The sequence below is a fragment of the Rutidosis leptorrhynchoides genome, chromosome 8, assembly GCF_046630445.1.
Source record: "Rutidosis leptorrhynchoides isolate AG116_Rl617_1_P2 chromosome 8, CSIRO_AGI_Rlap_v1, whole genome shotgun sequence".
NCBI lineage: Eukaryota > Viridiplantae > Streptophyta > Magnoliopsida > Asterales > Asteraceae > Rutidosis > Rutidosis leptorrhynchoides.
In genome coordinates this window covers 337,964,654-337,983,893 of record NC_092340.1, presented here as the reverse complement: position 1 = coordinate 337,983,893, position 19,240 = coordinate 337,964,654, and the positions used below count along the sequence as shown (strand labels likewise).

The 19,240-nt window shown below is 33.8% G+C and overlaps 2 protein-coding genes across 2 annotated transcripts; both read right to left on the bottom strand.

Annotated features, from left to right (window-relative positions):
- Positions 1-7,861: 7,861 nt before the first annotated feature.
- Positions 7,862-9,643, bottom strand: LOC139862683 (signal recognition particle 14 kDa protein-like). Its single transcript, XM_071851307.1, has 3 exons — positions 9,502-9,643; positions 9,289-9,398; positions 7,862-8,433 (listed from the first exon to the last, which is right to left on the bottom strand). Exons 1-3 carry the CDS (start codon positions 9,551-9,553, stop codon positions 8,266-8,268), a joined length of 330 nt encoding a protein of 109 aa, XP_071707408.1. The 5' UTR covers positions 9,554-9,643; the 3' UTR covers positions 7,862-8,265.
- A 3,300-nt stretch (positions 9,644-12,943) lies between these two features.
- On the bottom strand, positions 12,944-18,035 carry LOC139864543 (uncharacterized). Its single transcript, XM_071853126.1, has 13 exons — positions 17,931-18,035; positions 17,725-17,820; positions 16,482-16,559; positions 16,095-16,175; positions 15,582-15,801; positions 15,445-15,503; positions 14,894-14,943; positions 14,719-14,806; positions 14,230-14,490; positions 14,032-14,124; positions 13,721-13,825; positions 13,450-13,566; positions 12,944-13,009 (listed from the first exon to the last, which is right to left on the bottom strand). Exons 1-13 carry the CDS (start codon positions 17,994-17,996, stop codon positions 12,944-12,946), a joined length of 1,380 nt encoding a protein of 459 aa, XP_071709227.1. The 5' UTR covers positions 17,997-18,035.
- Between the last annotated feature and the right edge of the window lie 1,205 nt (positions 18,036-19,240).

Below are 19,240 nucleotides of genomic sequence, written 5' to 3'. Positions count from 1 at the left end.
TTCTATCCGCACCCGAATCAAATAAAACGTAAGCAGATTTATTGTCAATAAGAAACGTACCCGTAACAAGCTCCGGGTCTTCCTGTGCCTCTGCCGCATTAATACTGAAAACTCTTCCACGGCCTTGTCCATTCGTGTTCTCCTGGTTCGGGCAATTTCTAATAATGTGGCCCAGTTTTCCACATTTATAACAAACTACATTGGCATAACTTGCTCCGACACTACTTGCTCCGCCATTACTCATTCCGACACCATTTGTTCCTTTCGTTCTATTAACCCCTGGTCCGTAGATCTCACACTTCGCCGCGCTATGACCATTTCTTTTACACTTGTTGCAAAATTTGGTGCAGAACCCCGAGTGATACTTTTCACACCTTTGGCATAGCTGCTTCAGATTGTTGTTGTTGTTGCGGTTATTATTGTTGTTGGGATGATTGTTGTAGTTGCAATTGTTGTTGTTGTTGTTGTTGGGCTGTTTGTTTTAGTTGCGATTGATGTTGCGATTGTTGGGATAATTGTTGCGATTATTGTTGTAATTGCTGTTGTTGTTGTATTGGTGATTCTTATCACCGTTTTCCTCCCACTTTCTTTTGACTTGCTTCACATTGGCCTCTTCAGCAGTCTGTTCTTTAATTCTTTCTTCAATCTGGTTCACTAGTTTGTGAGCCATTCTACATGCCTGTTGTATGGAGGCGGGCTCGTGTGAACTTATATCTTCTTGGATTCTTTCCAGTAATCCTTTCACAAACGCGTCGATCTTCTCTTCCTCATCTTCGAATGCTCCTGGACACAATAGGCACAATTCTGTGAATCTTCTTTCGTACGTGGTAATATCAAATCCTTGGGTTCGTAACCCTCTAAGTTCTGTCTTGAGCTTATTGACCTCGGTTCTGGGACGGTACTTCTCGTTCATCAAGTGCTTGAATGCTGACCACGGTAGTGCGTACGCATCGTCTTGTCCCACTTGCTCTAGATAGGTATTCCACCATGTTAACGCAGAACCTGTGAAGGTATGCGTAGCGTACTTCACTTTGTCCTCTTCAGTACACTTACTTATGGCAAACACCGATTCGACCTTCTCGGTCCACCGTTTCAATCCGATCGGTCCTTTGGTTCCATCAAATTCCAAAGGTTTGCAGGCAGTGAATTCTTTGTAGGTGCATCCTACACGATTTCCTGTACTGCTAGATCCAAGGTTATTGTTGGTATGTAGCGCAGCCTGTACTGCGGCTATGTTTGAAGCTAGAAAAGTACGGAATTCCTCTTCATTCATATTCACGGTGTGTCGAGTAGTCGGTGCCATTTCCTTCAAAATAGTTAAATGGAACAAGTTAATCATACAGAATATTAAGAGTAGTTAATAGTATTTCGTAGCATAATATGAACTCATTTATAAAAGCTTTTTCTTCATATTAGCGTTTTATAAGTTTAAATTCGGGTAGTACCTACCCGTTAAGTTCATACTTAGTAGCTAATATACAATTCAACTACTACAATTCTATATGAAAAACTGATTATAATAATATTTCGCGTTCAAACTTTTATACAATATTTTACAAACTTACAATACCGCTTATTTTACATAAAGCATGAAATATAGCACACAATAACTTTGATACAAGATAGTTGTGAAGACAATTCTAGCTAGTACACAAGTCGTTCAGCAAAGGCAATAAAGACACGTAATTCATACGTCCAGAAACAAGTCATGCATTCTGGTTTTACTAGGACTACTTCCCATCCTTGGTCTTGTGCAACATAACCGTTATGGCCGTTGATAAGACAGCGTGTTGTAACGTCATCAAAGGGACGAGGGTTACGTAATGCCCAACAGTCCCGTAATAATCTAAAAACCTCATTTCTTACCCCAATTACCGACTCCGTCACTTGTGGAAACGTTTTGTTTAATAGTTGTAGCCCGATGTTCTTGTTCTCATTTTGGTGAGAAGCGAACATTACTAATCCGTAAGCATAACATGCTTCTTTATGTTGCATGTTAGCCGCTTTTTCTAAATCACGAAGTCCAATATTCGGATATATTGAGTCAAAATAATTTCTTAACCCGTTGCGTAAAATAGCATTTGGGTTCCCCGCAATATATGCGTCAAAGTAAACACATCGTAACTTATGGGTTTCCCAATGTGATATCCCCCATCTTTCAAACGAAAGTCTCTTATAAACCAAGACATTCTTGGAACGTTCTTCGAATGTCTTACAAACTGATCTCGCCTTAAATAGTTGTGCCGAAGAATTCTGGCCGACTCTAGACAAGATTTCATCAATCATGTCTCCGGGTAGGTCTCTTAAAATATTGGGTTGTCTATCCATTTTGTGTTTTTAAACTGTAAAATAGACAAGAGTTAGATTCATAAAAAAAAATACTTATTAATACAAGCAATTTTTACATATATCATAAAGCATAAGAACACTATATTCCATATATTACACCACACGAATACAACTATCTTATTCCGACTCGCTCGTTTCTTCTTCTTCGGTTTTGGTTCGTTTTGCCAAGTTTCTAGGGATATATGATGTTCCCCTAATACGAGCCGTCGTTGTCCACATTGGTTTAGAAAAACCTGGTGGTTTAGAGGTTCCCGGGTCATTGTTACAACTTAAGGACTTCGGGGATTGACGATACATATAAAGTTCATCGGGGTTGGAATTAGATTTCTTTATTTTTATGCCCTTTCCCTTATTATTTTCTTTTGCCTTTTTAAATTCAGTTGGGGTAATTTCTATAACATCATCGGAATTCTCGTCGGAATCCGATTCATCGGAGAATTGGTAATCCTCCCAATATTTTGCTTCCTTGGCGGAAACACCATTGACCATAATTAACCTTGGTCGGTTGGTTGAGGATTTTCTTTTACTTAACCGTTTTATTATTTCCCCCACCGGTTCTATTTCTTCATCTGGTTCCGATTCTTCTTCCGGTTCCGATTCTTCTTCCGGTTCCGACTCTTCTTCCGGTTCCTCTTCGGGAACTTGTGAATCAGTCCACGAATCATTCCAATTTACATTTGACTCTTCATTATTATTAGGTGAGTCAATGGGACTTGTTCTAGAGGTAGACATCTATCACATAATATCAAACGCGTTAAGAGATTAATATATCACATAATATTCACATGTTAAAAATATATAGTTTCCAACAAAATTTGTTAAGCAATCATTTTTCAAGTAAACACGGTCGAAGTCCAGACTCACTAATGCATCCTAACAAACTCGATAAGACACACTAATGCAAAATTCTGGTTCTCTAAGACCAACGCTCGGATACCAACTGAAATGTCCCGTTCTTATTGATTAAAAACGTTCCATATTAATTGATTTCATTGCGAGGTTTTGACCTCTATATGAGACGTTTTTCAAAGACTGCATTCATTTTTAAACAAACCATAACCTTTATTTCATCAATAAAGGTTTAAAAAGCTTTACGTAGATTATCAAATAATGATAATCTAAAATATCCCGTTTACACACGACCATTACATAATGGTTTACAATACAAATATGTTACAACAAAATAAGTTTCTTGAATGCAGTTTTTACACAATATCATACAAGCATGGACTCCAAATCTTGTCCTTATTTAAGTATGCGACAGCGGAAGCTCTTAATAATCACCTGAGAATAAACATGCTTTAAACGTCAACAAAAATGTTGGTGAGTTATAGGTTTAACCTATATATATCAAATCGTAACAATAGACCACAAGATTTCATATTTCAATACACATCCCATACATAGAGATAAAAATCATTCATATGGTGAACACCTGGTAACCGACAATAACAAGATGCATATATAAGAATATCCCCATCATTCCGGGACACCCTTCAGATATGATATAAATTTCGAAGTACTAAAGCATCCGGTACTTTGGATGGGGTTTGTTAGGCCCAATAGATCTATCTTTAGGATTCGCGTCAATTAGGGTGTCTGTTCCCTAATTCTTAGATTACCAGACTTAATAAAAAGGGGCATATTCGATTTCGATAATTCAACCATAGAATGTAGTTTCACGTACTTGTGTCTATTTTGTAAATCATTTATAAAACCTGCATGTATTCTCATCCCAAAAATATTAGATTTTAAAAGTGGGACTATAACTCACTTTCACAGATTTTTACTTCGTCGGGAAGTAAGACTTGGCCACTGTTGATTCACGAACCTATAACAATATATACATATATATTAAAGTATGTTCAAAATATATTTACAACACTTTTAATATATTTTGATGTTTTAAGTTTATTAAGTCAGCTGTCCTCGTTAGTAACCTATAACTAGTTGTCCACAGTTAGATGTACAGAAATAAATCGATAAATATTATCTTGAATCAATCCACGACCCAGTGTATACGTATCTCAGTATTGATCACAACTCAAACTATATATATTTTGGAATCAACCTCAACCCTGTATAGCTAACTCCAACATTCACATATAGAGTGTCTATGGTTGTTCCGAAATATATATAGATGTGTCGACATGATAGGTCGAAACATTGTATACGTGTCTATGGTATCTCAAGATTACATAATATACAATACAAGTTGATTAAGTTATGGTTGGAATAGATTTGTTACCAATTTTCACGTAGCTAAAATGAGAAAAATTATCCAATCTTGTTTTACCATAACTTCTTCATTTTAAATCCGTTTTGAGTGAATCAAATTGCTATGGTTTCATATTGAACTCTATTTTATGAATCTAAACAGAAAAAGTATAGGTTTATAGTCGGAAAAATAAGTTACAAGTCGTTTTTGTAAAGGTAGTCATTTCAGTCGAAAGAACGACGTCTAGATGACCATTTTAGAAAACATACTTCCACTTTGAGTTTAACCATAATTTTTGGATATAGTTTCATGTTCATAATAAAAATCATTTTCTCAGAATAACAACTTTTAAATCAAAGTTTATCATAGTTTTTAATTAACTAACCCAAAACAGCCCGCGGTGTTACTACGACGGCGTAAATCCGGTTTTACGGTGTTTTTCGTGTTTCCAGGTTTTAAATCATTAAGTTAGCATATCATATAGATATAGAACATGTGTTTAGTTGATTTTAAAAGTCAAGTTAGAAGGATTAACTTTTGTTTGCGAACAAGTTTAGAATTAACTAAACTATGTTCTAGTGATTACAAGTTTAAACCTTCGAATAAGATAGCTTTATATGTATGAATCGAATGATGTTATGAACATCATTACTACCTTAAGTTCCTTGGATAAACCTACTGGAAAAGAGAAAAATGGATCTAGCTTCAACGGATCCTTGGATGGCTCGAAGTTCTTGAAGCAGGATCATGACACGAAAACAAGTTCAAGTAAGATCATCACTTGAAATAAGATTGTTATAGTTATAGAAATTGAACCAAAGTTTGAATATGATTATTACCTTGTATTAGAATGATAACCTACTGTAAGAAACAAAGATTTCTTGAGGTTGGATGATCACCTTACAAGATTGGAAGTGAGCTAGCAAACTTGAAAGTATTCTTGATTTTATGAAACTAGAACTTTTGGAATTTATGAAGAACACTTAGAACTTGAAGATAGAACTTGAGAGAGATCAATTAGATGAAGAAAATTGAAGAATGAAAGTGTTTGTAGGTGTTTTTGGTCGTTGGTTTATGGATTAGATATAAAGGATATGTTATTTTGTTTTCATGTAAATAAGTCATGAATGATTACTCATATTTTTGTAATTTTATGAGATATTTCATGCTAGTTGCCAAATGATGGTTCCCACATGTGTTAGGTGACTCACATGGGCTGCTAAGAGCTGATCATTGGAGTGTATATACCAATAGTACATACATCTAAAAGCTGTGTATTGTACGAGTACGAATACGGGTGCATACGAGTAGAATTGTTGATGAAACTGAACGATGATGTAATTGTAAGCATTTTTGTTAAGTAGAAGTATTTTGATAAGTGTCTTGAAGTCTTTCAAAAGTGTATGAATACATATTAAAACACTACATGTATATACATTTTAACTGAGTCGTTAAGTCATCGTTAGTCGTTACATGTAAATGTTGTTTTGAAACCTTTAGGTTAACGATCTTGTTAAATGTTGTTAACCCAATGTTTATAATATCAAAAGAGATTTTAAATTATTATATTATCATGATATTATGATGTACGAATATCTCTTAATATGATATATATACATTAAATGTCGTTACAACGATAATCGTTACATATATGTCTCGTTTCAAAATCATTAAGTTAGTAGTCTTGTTTTTACATATGTAGTTCATTGTTAATATAATTAATGATATGTTTACTTATCATAATATCATGTTAACTATATATATAACCATATATATGTCATCATATAGTTTTTACAAGTTTTAACGTTCGTGAATCACCGGTCAACTTGGGTGGTCAATTGTCTATATGAAACCTATTTCAATTAATCAAGTCTTAACAAGTTTGATTGCTTAACATGTTGGAAACATTTAATCATGTAAATATCAATCTCAATTAATATATATAAACATGGAAAAGTTCGGGTCACTACAGTAACGTTATCGTCATTAGAATCCGTATCATTGACCTCAAGGCCCAGCTCAGGCCCAAATACCCGCCCAACTGTGGCCAGGAGGATTGACCTCCATACCTTTACCAATACTCAGCCCGTTACACATATTAGACCTAGGTCCACCATCTTTCACATCAACTGCGTTGTCACAAAGCCCATCCATCTCTTTAGATTTACCTTTATTGCTCAACTTATTTATAAGGGGAATTGGCTCAAATACACTTTTTTAAAAAAAATTCGTTCAAAATACACTTTTTTTTTAAAAAAAAAATTGTCTTTTTACACCATTTAGTCGACTAACAATATGGTCGACCACCCTTTTAACTTGGTCGACCACCTCATTTTTCAAGGTGGTCGACTAAACTTCATTCAGAGCATGGTCGACTTCCATATAAACATGGTCGACTACCACCTCAACTACACATGGTCGACCACAAAGCAAAAAAACAACGCGGGCGACCAATGAGTTGGTCGACTTCCCTGATTTTCATAAAAATGATTTTCTTTCCTCTTTTGTTTTTCTTCTTTTAAATCGTTGTTTTTAAACAATAAAAACACTTAACTTCTTTTACTTCCTATTTAATCGAAAGTTTGTACGAATCGGTGATATGCATAGTGTAATTCTAATCGGTTGAAGCAACGTTTAATGTATATAACAAAATTCTATATTGCTACAAATGATTCCACTATTACATTTTAGGATGTCCTAATCTTTTTTTGAACGGCAACTTTTGCATCAGCAGATCATTTATTTCAACGACTCTCATCATTTGCGCACACACACACACGTACGTTCGGGCAGGAAACCCGAACCACACTCACAAGGGTCCAGACCCTTAAACCATCCCATACGGGGCAGGCATGCCGGACCTTAGTCTCGGAGCAGGTTGGTAAAACCTTTCCTTTGGGCCACCCTCAAGGAACATTTCATTTTGTAATAGCCTGTGTACGTGACGAGGCTCGAACCCGAGACCTCTAGCCCGGCGGGTGCACAAGTACAACTATGATACCGCTAGACCAAAGGTCCGTTGGTTAGGATGTCCTAATCTAATTTGCACAATTCCATAAATAGATACAAATAATGATGTAAAGCTATTTTATGCTCATTCATTTATTGATGTGAGATGAAAGATGCGTAAAAAATAAGCCGTTAAACTTTAAAACTGACAAAAAAAAAAAAAAAAAATACAATTTTATGATAATTTTGTTAATCCAATATTTTTGTCTATGGACTACAAAATTGGGACATATAATTGGACTACAAACTTATAAGTAGAACACTCTCGTTTCAACTAATTCCTATGTTCACAAAATAATTATATCTTTCTAATTCATATTTGGTAAACGAATATTTGTAAATAGAATTCAAAAGAAATTTAGCACACAAATGCAACAAGTCACTAGCAACCCATACAAAAAACAAAAAAGAGGTGTAAGAGAACCGCCAAGACTATTTTATGTGTTTTTGTGTTAGCAGTTCAACCAAACCCAACCCATTTTGACCCTCTACCTCACGTCCTCACCCACACATTTTACCAGCTAAGAAAGTCAATGCATTGCTCCAGATCATGTGAACCTAAATTTAATAACATCCGACCAGCAAAAATTCACTTGTAAAAGTACCGGACTATCCACCCAATGTTATACTCTGCAATGTTTTGTATACATGAAGATGTAAAATACAGCATGACCCTGATGATGATACGATTAGGGTTTAGCAGTAATAGACTGCTTCTTTGAGGTTTCTTGCTTCTTATCTGCTACATCTGCAGCCTTTCTCTTGTCCTTCTTCTCCCTCTTTTTTAAAGAGGTCATGTGAGCCTTCAAAATAGTCGCATAAGATGCTTGAAACCGTTGATGATCCTTTGTTCCAACCTGTGTTAGATTGAAATGAATCAAAGTAGAATCCATTTTACTAGAAGAATATATCATATAGCAGTACAAAAAATTAACATTTTTAAAATTCATATCTAGAACTATCAGTGAAACATGCTGCAGTAATAATATAAAATTGCATATGAGGACTGGGATTGCATTGTCAGTGAAAATTTTGTGAGCTTATTACATAACTGAAGTGAATATGTTATTCAGAAAAGTAAAGAAAAAGCTTATTAACATTAACAGACAAATAATTTAATACTCAAGCTTTACATAACTGAAGTGAATATGTTATTGTTAAAGTCAATAGATAACATAGGATACCATGGACAATGTGATAATGAAATAGTAACGAAAAATTCAAGGTGAGGAATAATGACCCATAATGAGTAGTCTGATAAAGGAGGTACAAATTAAATCATGGACAATGTGGACTGTATGTCCAAACATCAACCACTACATTACTTATGCAAAAACGGGTATTAATTACTATTAAACAAACAAAAAAGAGTGTATCTGATAATGAAATAGTAACGAAAAATTCAAGGTGAGGAATAATGACCCATAATGACACCCCCTCCAAAAGACACACGAGTGATGTCGCCAGTAAAAAATCTCACCCACTATGAGGTGGTAAAGTGTAAATTTATTTTTAGAGAATATACCACCAACTTTATACAGAGCAGATAATTAGATTGATTAAGCTCAAATCCCCACCATTAAGGAGGCCATAAACAAAGAAACAACAGCCAAACAAAATGGACAACAAACATAGTTTGCAAGACGAAATTAAGTTAACAATTGAAAAGGACAAGCAACGATAAGATAAAATACTGAGTTTAAACTTATTACCAATGTAGATATGTTCCTCTTGCTATCAGTTGCCCTAATAAGACATTTGTACTCAAGTTCCTTACCAGCACTTGCCATCTTATTCCTTTGGACCAATGACTTGTCAGATGCTGAGAAACGGTTAACAAAATTTGTTAATTAATATCCGAGAAGGACAAAATAGTAAAAGCAACATATTTTTGAAATCAGATAGACAGAAAAAAATAAACTTACAGTGTTTGAGAGTAACCCATACAGAACCTTTTTCTGTGGTGTGCTCAAACATGCTAGTCAGTTCATTGAGAAATGGGTCGAGCTGTAAGCGTACCTAGAAATACACATAACAAGCAATCTGGGTCAGTTAGGGGTACAAGGATTGTTGATACGAACCTGAGTACAAATGTAGACCAGAGGGCGGTACATAGAATCAGTTGACACAAAAAACTACAGATGTCATACTACTAAGCAAATAAACAATACAGGAGGATTGGATACAGGCCAAACATGGATCAGGTCAATCTACAACCCATTTTATCCGATTGTTCAAAAATCTCATATACATAACTAATGTATGTATTATTTTTCTGTAAGATACAAAAGTTAATTTAAAAAAAAACTGACATTGAGATATATAGGTTATTAAAAACCAAATCCCGTTGATCATTGAGCTCCGATTTCGCGCTTTCATCAATAACCTTAAGTCCTCTGTTTACTATATAAATCTTGTATTTTTGAGATAGTTAACAGCATAATTGCATAAGTATCATTAAAGAAGATTTAGTAACCCTACAGGTTGTTGCCACGTACCATATTAGGCCAAGAAAAGGGTCAAAACGGTGACGGAAATACCACACTAGGCCACATACATCTAAGTAAAAAAAACTCGTAATATAACAATTTAACAAAACATTAAGTTGTTGACCTTCATTATAAGAAAATTCATACTCATAATATCAAAGGAGTATATATATATGTCTATATATTGAAATCCAATACTAACTTTCATTAGGCAAATTAAACCATCAGAGTGCTAAGAGCAGAGTCATTCTTTGCGATAGTTATAAGTTAGCTGTAGAACCAAATGGGATATTACTTGAATAATTGTCTGTTTATTTATCATACAGGAAAACATGCACTTTTTAGCCTAAACATGAGACGTTTCCAATCTTTAAAGCCTCGTCAAGTACAGTTATGAAGTTTCCAGTAATGATACATCCTGGAACCAATTTTTGTTGTTATTTCTGTAGTATTCATAGGTAAAATACGATAACAAAGACATAAACAACACAAAAGTCTCCTCATGTATAAAAGTTTGTGGTGCTCAACCAGCAGCAGCAACAACAAAGGAGTAGTTGTTCAGAAAGCACAAGTTCGGGAACCGATGTGGTCTAACAAATTGATTCAGTTGAAACATAGGAGAGTATTAGAGTAGAAGATGATGACAAAGAAGAAGCAAAAATAATGCCTAGGTATTTCAATGTACTTGTCATTCAATTAAATCAAAGAAATAGAATCAGAACGATCATCACTATCTTTAAATGTCGGTCTAAACCATATTGAACTTAGGATTGCACATATATAGAAAACCTGCCAGTTTCAATTTAACTTATAACAATGCATATATATATATAATGATTGAGAATAAAACGATTATACTCAAACGACTGCACATGAGATGCTAAAATTACCAACTAATACAAGATAAAAACTATATATGGCGATATTAAACAAAAAAAAAACAGTTTATATCATAACTCCACAAGATTGTCAGGGATAATTGTCTAGGGTTTATTAGATTATCAATTGATCAGTGACGAATTCAGACATTCTATTCTTTCAGGATACTTGCATTGTCAATATATAAATAAATTAATAATATAAAATAAGCAAGCGTAATACAGACAAATAATTATATACATCAAGGCAGATGGAAAAATTAAAATTGACAATCAAAACGTATATAGTTAAGAATCAAACAAGAAGAAGAAGATGATGATGATGATGATGATGAACGAATTGTTACCATTAGGAAGCGGTGAGAGATCTATCGATCGATCGATGAATTCTACGGAGTATAAAGTAGAGACGACTTAATTGTTACCGCGCAACGTCAAGGCTTTTTCTGATTTTGGGAGTGGAGTGGTGGGGAGTTTTAAACCTGCGTTATTACTTTTTGGGATGATATTTACAACTCAATTATTTTATAAATAAATTCACTCTATGCGTTAATAATTTTGTTTGGGTAAACACACTTTGTTATTTATTTTCCATTAATCAAACTTTAAAATAAATATTTTCTTTTTATTGTATAATAAAGTTCTAAAGACTCTCGTTAATATGCATAAAGCACACGGACTAGAAACGTGCATCCTCTCCCGTCGTCAAGTCCCCACTATTCACTCCTGTCGTTTACCATGTTACATGACTATCGTCACCCATGTGACATATGTTTTCGTTTTTGTTTTTTTTTTTTTGTTTTTTTTTTTTGAACGGCTATTTCGACATCGAATGCTCTCATTTATCACTCACACACGTGTTAGGAGGAAACTCTTCACACACCATCGTCGCATTTGATACCTAATGTGCTTTTGATTCGAACATAGGCCAAGTAGGACTCAGATTTTCGTTGGGGTTAGGGAAATCTATTCCAAACGACCAGAACAGTTACACATACACATTTTCTTGGGCGCATTACCCCACAAAGAGTGGTTGACTGCCTCATCTCCCTCGGGACTACCAGTAGCTTCGGTTGTTGAATCTTGTGCAAGTTAGGTTATGGTTGCATTTGCTGCAAGCGGAATGTACTGCACCCACTCATTGTAATAGCTTGCTTCTCGTGTGGCTCGCACCCTAACATGTTCTATCCTCAACCTCCATTCGTCATTAGTTATCTCAATTCGTTTTTCCTATTCACTAATACAATGAGCCCAAGTATAATCAAGCTCGAGCTCAACTCATAAACACCCTACCAAGGTTTTGAACAAATGACAAGACATCCTTTATGATCAACATGATAGGTTTAACTTAGAAAATACATCACCGTAAAGATGTGTAACTACAATGGCAAAATCTTATTGGACACGTATCTCAACACTACCTTCTGCTAAAAAAAAATAAAGATGAGAAGCATCAGTCAGTTAGTAGTTCTTTCGCACATACTTGTTAGACCATTCTCAACCACGACACTTCCTTACCAAGACTCCCAAGACTGAATGTCACATCAGCGACACATCAACGTTACATCATCACTTCTTCCAACACTAAGGACTAATCACCCACAACCAACACACCCTTCCAAACTTAACTCAATAAATTGATTTAATTATACAATTTATACTTATATTAAAGCAAAATGTACAACATCATTGTTCAAAGCTTATCGCTAAAATGTGTTGAAATAAGACAATGAACTAGCCAATAGCATGAGGGCGATGGGGGCTAGATGAGGGCAGAGTTGCTGCCAATGGAGCCCTCATGAGGGCGGTGGGTCGGGAATGGTATTAAAAAGAACAAAATGTCACCTAAAAAATCTGATACCAAAACAAGAGATTTCATTCATTATAAAGCAAAAAGGTAAGCAATTCCTCTAGTATTGTTAGAAATGAAAACAAAAAAAAAAAAAAAAAATAAACAAAACCAATCTGAACCAGATCAGAAGCTCAAAGTAAGGCGTTTTCTATTTCCTAGCCAATGATTCCCCCTTGTACTCGCTGCCAGCAGTAACCACGAAACCAGCACCAATCTAAATCGAGTTTGACAGATACAACATAATTAGACACTTACACTGTAATAAAACAAATACAAACCCTAAAGATGGCAATTCTTACCCATTTACCTGTATTATTGACCCACGTTATAATTATTTTCTAACTAATCAAATGGTTTAACGGATTGAGATATTCTCAAGTTCAACCTCAACGTGAGAGGTCATGTTGTATCACAATTTAACATTTAACTAGTAAATACATTCCACTCTAACCTTTTATGTGGTACCCAATATATTCAAATAATTCCACTAGAATTCAATATATTTATATAACCGTGTTAACAAAAACTACTCATAAGCTCATTTTTTTAAAGATTTTTTGGTTAATTCCTTACCCAACCCCGGCTATATAGACCCTACGTAAAAATAAACTTGAATTGGTTTTTTTTATAAACTTAAAAGAACAGAATGAGTACTTGACAATCCTTGAGGACGGCACGCTCTTGTAGATGTACGTTACTGGAAATAACAGATCCTTGAATAGAACAACCGTCTCCAATCGTAACATGATTCATAATGACCGAATTCACAACCTACAAATAAAATCAACCAGAAATGCTCAAATGCGTGTGTGGTTTTGATATCGGTATTTTTCTTAATTTCAAACAATAGACCCTCAATCCCTCATCATATATGGTGTAGTTCTGTTACGATAGTCATTAAGGCCACATATAAAGGGAGAAGTACCTTCACATTCGATCCTATACGACAATGACGACCAATAACAGATCGTTTCACGCTGCATTTGTCACCCATTTGTGAACCTTCTCCCAACATGCATTGTGGTCCAACCTATATACAACAACTTTAAGTACTTAACAACAAACACATGATGAAGATAACAAGTGATGATGCTCAAGTTAACCAAAACCAGCCCATTAAGACCCGTACTAAAAACTGCTCAAGTTCGCCTAGTAACCAACTTGCCAAACCCGCCCGTATTGTCACCAGTTGGGTTAATAAAATAAAACAAAAATTTTTAAAAAAAAGTAACTTACTGTTGTTTTTGAGCCAAGAACAGCAGAAGGATGAATAACATTGTTGTGCACAGAGAATGAGTATCCAGATAGGTGACTTGCATCTCCTATGACCTGAACATCAAATAATCAGCTTACTATATTATTTAATATTTATTTAATATATTCATCAGTATACAAGTACAACATTATTAAATAGTTTCACTGCCCAGAACTCACGTCTCGGTTAATGTCACTGAACGCTTGTATGGAATTCAAACGCGCACAATAATTGGTATTGCTGGCAATATAAACGCAGCACTTGTGGGTTTTTCTCTCAACTGGGGCTAAACCGTTTGGACCCAACGCGTGCAGTTCATGAAAACTTGGTGTAGATGAATTCGCCAGAAGCTGAGGCAACATTACTTTATTGTTATTAAAACCATCCTTCTCGTTTCCATTTTCTTCAGCTTGTGTTCCATTTACTAATATTTCGGATCTCTTAGTGATCAAAAAAAGAAAAAGAAAAAAAAAACACATCAGAATTCAGAATGCTAATAAAAACAAAAAATCAACATACTACATCAAGTAGTAGACTGGGTTTCAGTTACAAAAGTCATCTTTTGTACGAGTGGAAACGGGTTTGGTAAGGTTGGGTTGAACTTAAACACTTTTTGTCAAACTTTAATATAAATAAATGTGATTACAAATGATTTGGGTAAAACTGACCAGCTGACTCTTAACAAGATAAGGTAGCACATCCTGCTTTAAGCTTCTGAAAGTTTGCTTTCGATTAAGAACTTCTTGAAGCACAGACCTATAAGAAAAGATATTACAAGAAAAATGTATAAAGATTAGATCAAGTAAAAATAACCATCAATACGAAACAGTCAATAAGTCAAACCTTTTGAAAGCATATAAATGAGCGTCCATTAAATCAGCACGAATTTCCATCTACATGTGTTGCAAGAAAGAAGTCAAGTAAAGAACATTGTAAGATCTAGATAACAGTCAATTTTCGATAAATCCACTATATCTATGCATTAAAAAGTTGTACTGTACAACTTGTGTTTTGCATACATGTAGTGGATTTATCAAAAACTAAAATGGATTTATCACTACCCAGCACGTAATATTATATTTTGATCACTTCTAGATGCTACAATTAGAACTTAATGATCATATTTTATATGTTGATACGCATGTAAATGTCATAATCGACTTTTATCATAAGTAATGCCTAGATGAAATGTTATCTTTCCTACCATCCTCAAGTAAAGCAATGCAGGTAGGCTCATTTTTATCTCAACAAAAACATAAAAACTAGACACACTTCTATCTTTCTACTTTTTTGTTTGTAGTCTGAAAGTGTCAAATTTATTGTTGTCGGTCAAAATTTACGAGACAAAAACTAGGAAGTGGAATGCAAAACTTTTTATACAAACAAACATTTACCTTTCCTACAGCGCGAAGTATGCTCTTTTGTACTTTAATATCTTTCTCAACTTCCATACCTACAAATGAATACGTAATATAAAATAAGTACTTCTAGTAAACATTGCAACTGAAAAAAACTAATATAAAAATCTAACCGGCTGCTATATATAGAAGAAATTGTTCTGTGGGGTCCAGGCCAACAATATTATATCGTTTTGGTTTCTTCGTTTTGTCCTTTCCACTAGAAGTTCCCGACTCTGGTGGCCCACTAACAGGCACCGAACAAAACATTGCAGTTACTACTGCATCGTGTCGTCTATGAGCAGCTGCAACTGCACCAGGGGATATGTCACAAACAAGATCGCCACTCATAACCTGCACACAGATTATTTTCATAGTTCAATCCAACAGCTTTACAATTATAAAGGTGGCGATATAGGCGGGTTGGGCTATCAGTAAAAAATGGTTAACGTTTGGTATCGAACAGAAAAGGTTGATTGGAAACCCTAGTCTCCGATCCACGGAAGATTAATGTGCCCTCGTGTATACAACTTTAGGTCAATTAGAAGAGGTAAAACATAACCCAAATGCACCCATTCATAAGTGAATGATAGGATATTGCCACCTATTGCTGATAAAATGAGACAACAGTGAGATGTATGTCGAACCAGGATGTCGGATTTAGTCAAATGATGAGCGATTGCCCGAAGAGCACCAGCGGTTCCAACTTCCTCTGGGACAGAAGCAACCTAAAATAATTCAATTGATTGAAAATTTCAAAATAAAAAATAAAATAAAAACAATAATATAATTCTGAAGAGGTAAAAATTCTCTCAAAAGGTTCCTGACCTGACGAGCTTTACAAATGTGATCTATTTAAAATAAGAGGAAAAACTTTATTGAGTACAGAAATCAAATAGACAAATAAGCTTAGTTATAAGATATATTCAACTGTTTTTCATAAAAAAAAAATAATAATAATAATAATAATTTTACAGAAGTTGAGAAATACATATATATTAGTATGTCAGTAGAGAAAAGAAAGAGATATTTACCTGAACATGTAATCGATCAGCATAAGCCTCTGATATCCAATTTTCAATAAGACCATCTTTATCTTCTCCTTCAACCACCTGTTCCCAATATAATCATATAAAGTTCTGAAATTGCCTCTATTTCTGAATCATGGTTATTTAAATTAGTAATACTCATCACTTCATATAGACATAGAAAACTTTAAACAGATAATAACAAAGTCATTTTAGTCAAACTATAGGCAACTTTAAACTATGGTTGCCGATTGGGACATCTAAAGATTCAACGTTTATGAGGATTTGACCCTTTTCAATTTCAAGGAAGGTTACAATTAACATTGTAACACATGCTACTACGATGAAATGTGGCACATTGATATGTGGACAGTGTCAAAACTTGCAATCAGACCGTTATTTTATACCTAGAGAAGACACTTATCTAATCCTTCATCTTGAAGTACCTTAATATTTACTTAAATACTTGAAGCTTGTCACTTTAAGTTAGTTTGTTGGTTAAATTGCTAAGCAACACTTAATTAAAAGGTGATAGGTTTTTAGTGAGTTGTTAAGCACCAAAGAATGGAGACGGTTTTATCTTCAGTATGATGCAATGCAACAAGCAGAAATCAAAACTAAAAGCATAAAAACAACAAAAAAACAGCGTGATTGAGTTTAAAATCCACAAGTACGCGTTGAAAAGCCTCAGCCACAACCAAAACCCCCAAAACACATTTTCTCTAATGCCCTCCAAGAATGACCAAATTAATAGATAAAATACTTAAATTGAGAGATGCAACAAATGGATGTTGAAAGTTGAAAGTTGAAAGTACAATTTTCGATCTTGACAAATATACATGCTTGATTAGATTCTAAGGTTATCTAAACCAAGCCTTCACATTAATTGATATAAGCTAAAGCAGACCTCTATAGGATGTTATCAAAAGTCACAAATATTCAATTGGAAAATATATTCACGTCTATTACAAAATAATTACGGAGTACAACATAATGCTTGAAAGTAACGTTTCATCTTATCTTATGGTATAGTTGAAACCAGTTCTTAAAAGTTGACCTAATAAACCCTAAATCCTCTAATTCTCTAAAAAAAAAATTAATAATAATGAAACAAAAATCAAGCATTGTGAAGTGCAGAGGAAAGAATTGGTGAGGTAAACTGTAACGATATGCTTCTAATAATTACAGGAGTAACGAAAATATATGTAATTAAATTAAAAGGTTGTAAACAAAAATCAGGGTTTCTTACAACAATGAGGTTTTTGAGATTACTCTTTTCCAACAAGTCCAGTGCATATGATAAGACTGGACGATTTGCAACTGGGAGTAGCGATTTCGGAACGTCCTGCAGGTTGGGTGTTAGATACACATCAATTAATTAAACAATTAATCAATCAGTATATATGTATATGTATATACATGATTATGAATATGTTTATGGAAAAAGAAGGTAACCTTGGAAACAAGGGGAGTAAGGTTTTTAGAAGTGCCTCCGGCTAATACCACCACTTGAAAATCCATCTTTCTTTTCTGTGTTTATGTTAAACAAGATTGAAGAATTGAAGAATAATAGCACAAGGGGTTTGTTTACGAGGGTATAATCTAGTCTAGGTTTTCAATTAAGACCGTATGTGGAAGATTATTAAAAAAGTCTCACAAGTATGTAATAATGTATTAATGAAGTAGAAAAATATGGTTGAATGATTTTGATCTTTTCCTTACTTTTTGATATTATCGTTTTTTTCGCCGAAAAAAAAAAAAAAATGATTTTGATATACTGTAATTCTTTTTTGGGTGTGTTTGGCTTTTTTTTTTTTTTTTTTATATATATACGGAGTATATATATAGTTATTTCTTTATTTACAAAAAAAATCTCGGGGAAAAAAATTATTTTTTTAACAAAATAACACAAACTTTTATATAAACTAGAAAAAAATTCGTCCGCGTGTTGCTGTGGTTGTATTCAACGCGCGGTCCAATTTAGATATATGTTGTTTGGTATCTAATATATCTAATTGGTTGAGTTGTTTGTTGTACGTGCATGTATATGTATGAAATATAGCCCGAAATATTTAGTGTTTTTTAACGATTTCCGTTTCGCGCGTAGTTAGTCCCGTTGTGTTCGTTAGTTTATGGTTATGAAAAAAACAATTAATCAATCAGTATATATGTATATACATATATACTGATTAAACAATTAATTAAACAATTAATCAATTAATTAGAGCATACGTATATATGTATATACATGATTGTGATTATGTTTATGGTTATGAAAAAAGAAGGTAACCTTGGAAACAAGAGGAGTAAGGTTTTTAGAAGTGCCTCCGGCTAATACCACCACTTGAAAATCCATCTTTCTTTTCTGTGTTTATGTTAAACAAGATTGAAGAATAATAGCACTAACGAGGGTATAATCTAGGTTTTCAATTAAGACCGTATGTGGAAGATTATTAAAAAAGTCTCACAAGTATGTAATGTAATAATGTATTAATGAAGTAGAAAAATATGGTTGAATGATTTTGATCTTTTCCTTCTTTTTGATATTATCGTTTTTTTCGCCCAAAAAAAAATTGATTTTGATATACTGTAATTCTTTTTTGGGCGTGTTTGGCTTTTATATATATATATATATATATATATATATATATATATATATATATATATATATATATATATATATATATATATGTATATGTTATAAAATATCTAGATTGTGTTATAAAATATCTAGATTGGATGTTAATTTTATTATTATTATATTT

Coding starts and splice junctions, on each gene's coding strand:
- LOC139862683 (XM_071851307.1), bottom strand. CDS start 9,553: ATGTTTGAGCACACCACAGAAAAAGGTTCTGTATGGGTTACTCTCAAA. Junction 9,399..9,501: donor ATGGGTTACTCTCAAACACT/GTAAGTTTATTT, acceptor ACCGTTTCTCAG/CATCTGACAAGTCATTGGTC. Junction 8,434..9,288: donor AGAGGAACATATCTACATTG/GTAATAAGTTTA, acceptor AATCTAACACAG/GTTGGAACAAAGGATCATCA.
- LOC139864543 (XM_071853126.1), bottom strand. CDS start 17,996: ATGGATTTTCAAGTGGTGGTATTAGCCGGAGGCACTTCTAAAAACCTT. Junction 17,821..17,930: donor TTACTCCCCTTGTTTCCAAG/GTTACCTTCTTT, acceptor CCCAACCTGCAG/GACGTTCCGAAATCGCTACT. Junction 13,010..13,449: donor CCGTCCTCAAGGATTGTCAA/GTACTCATTCTG, acceptor AACTCGATTTAG/ATTGGTGCTGGTTTCGTGGT.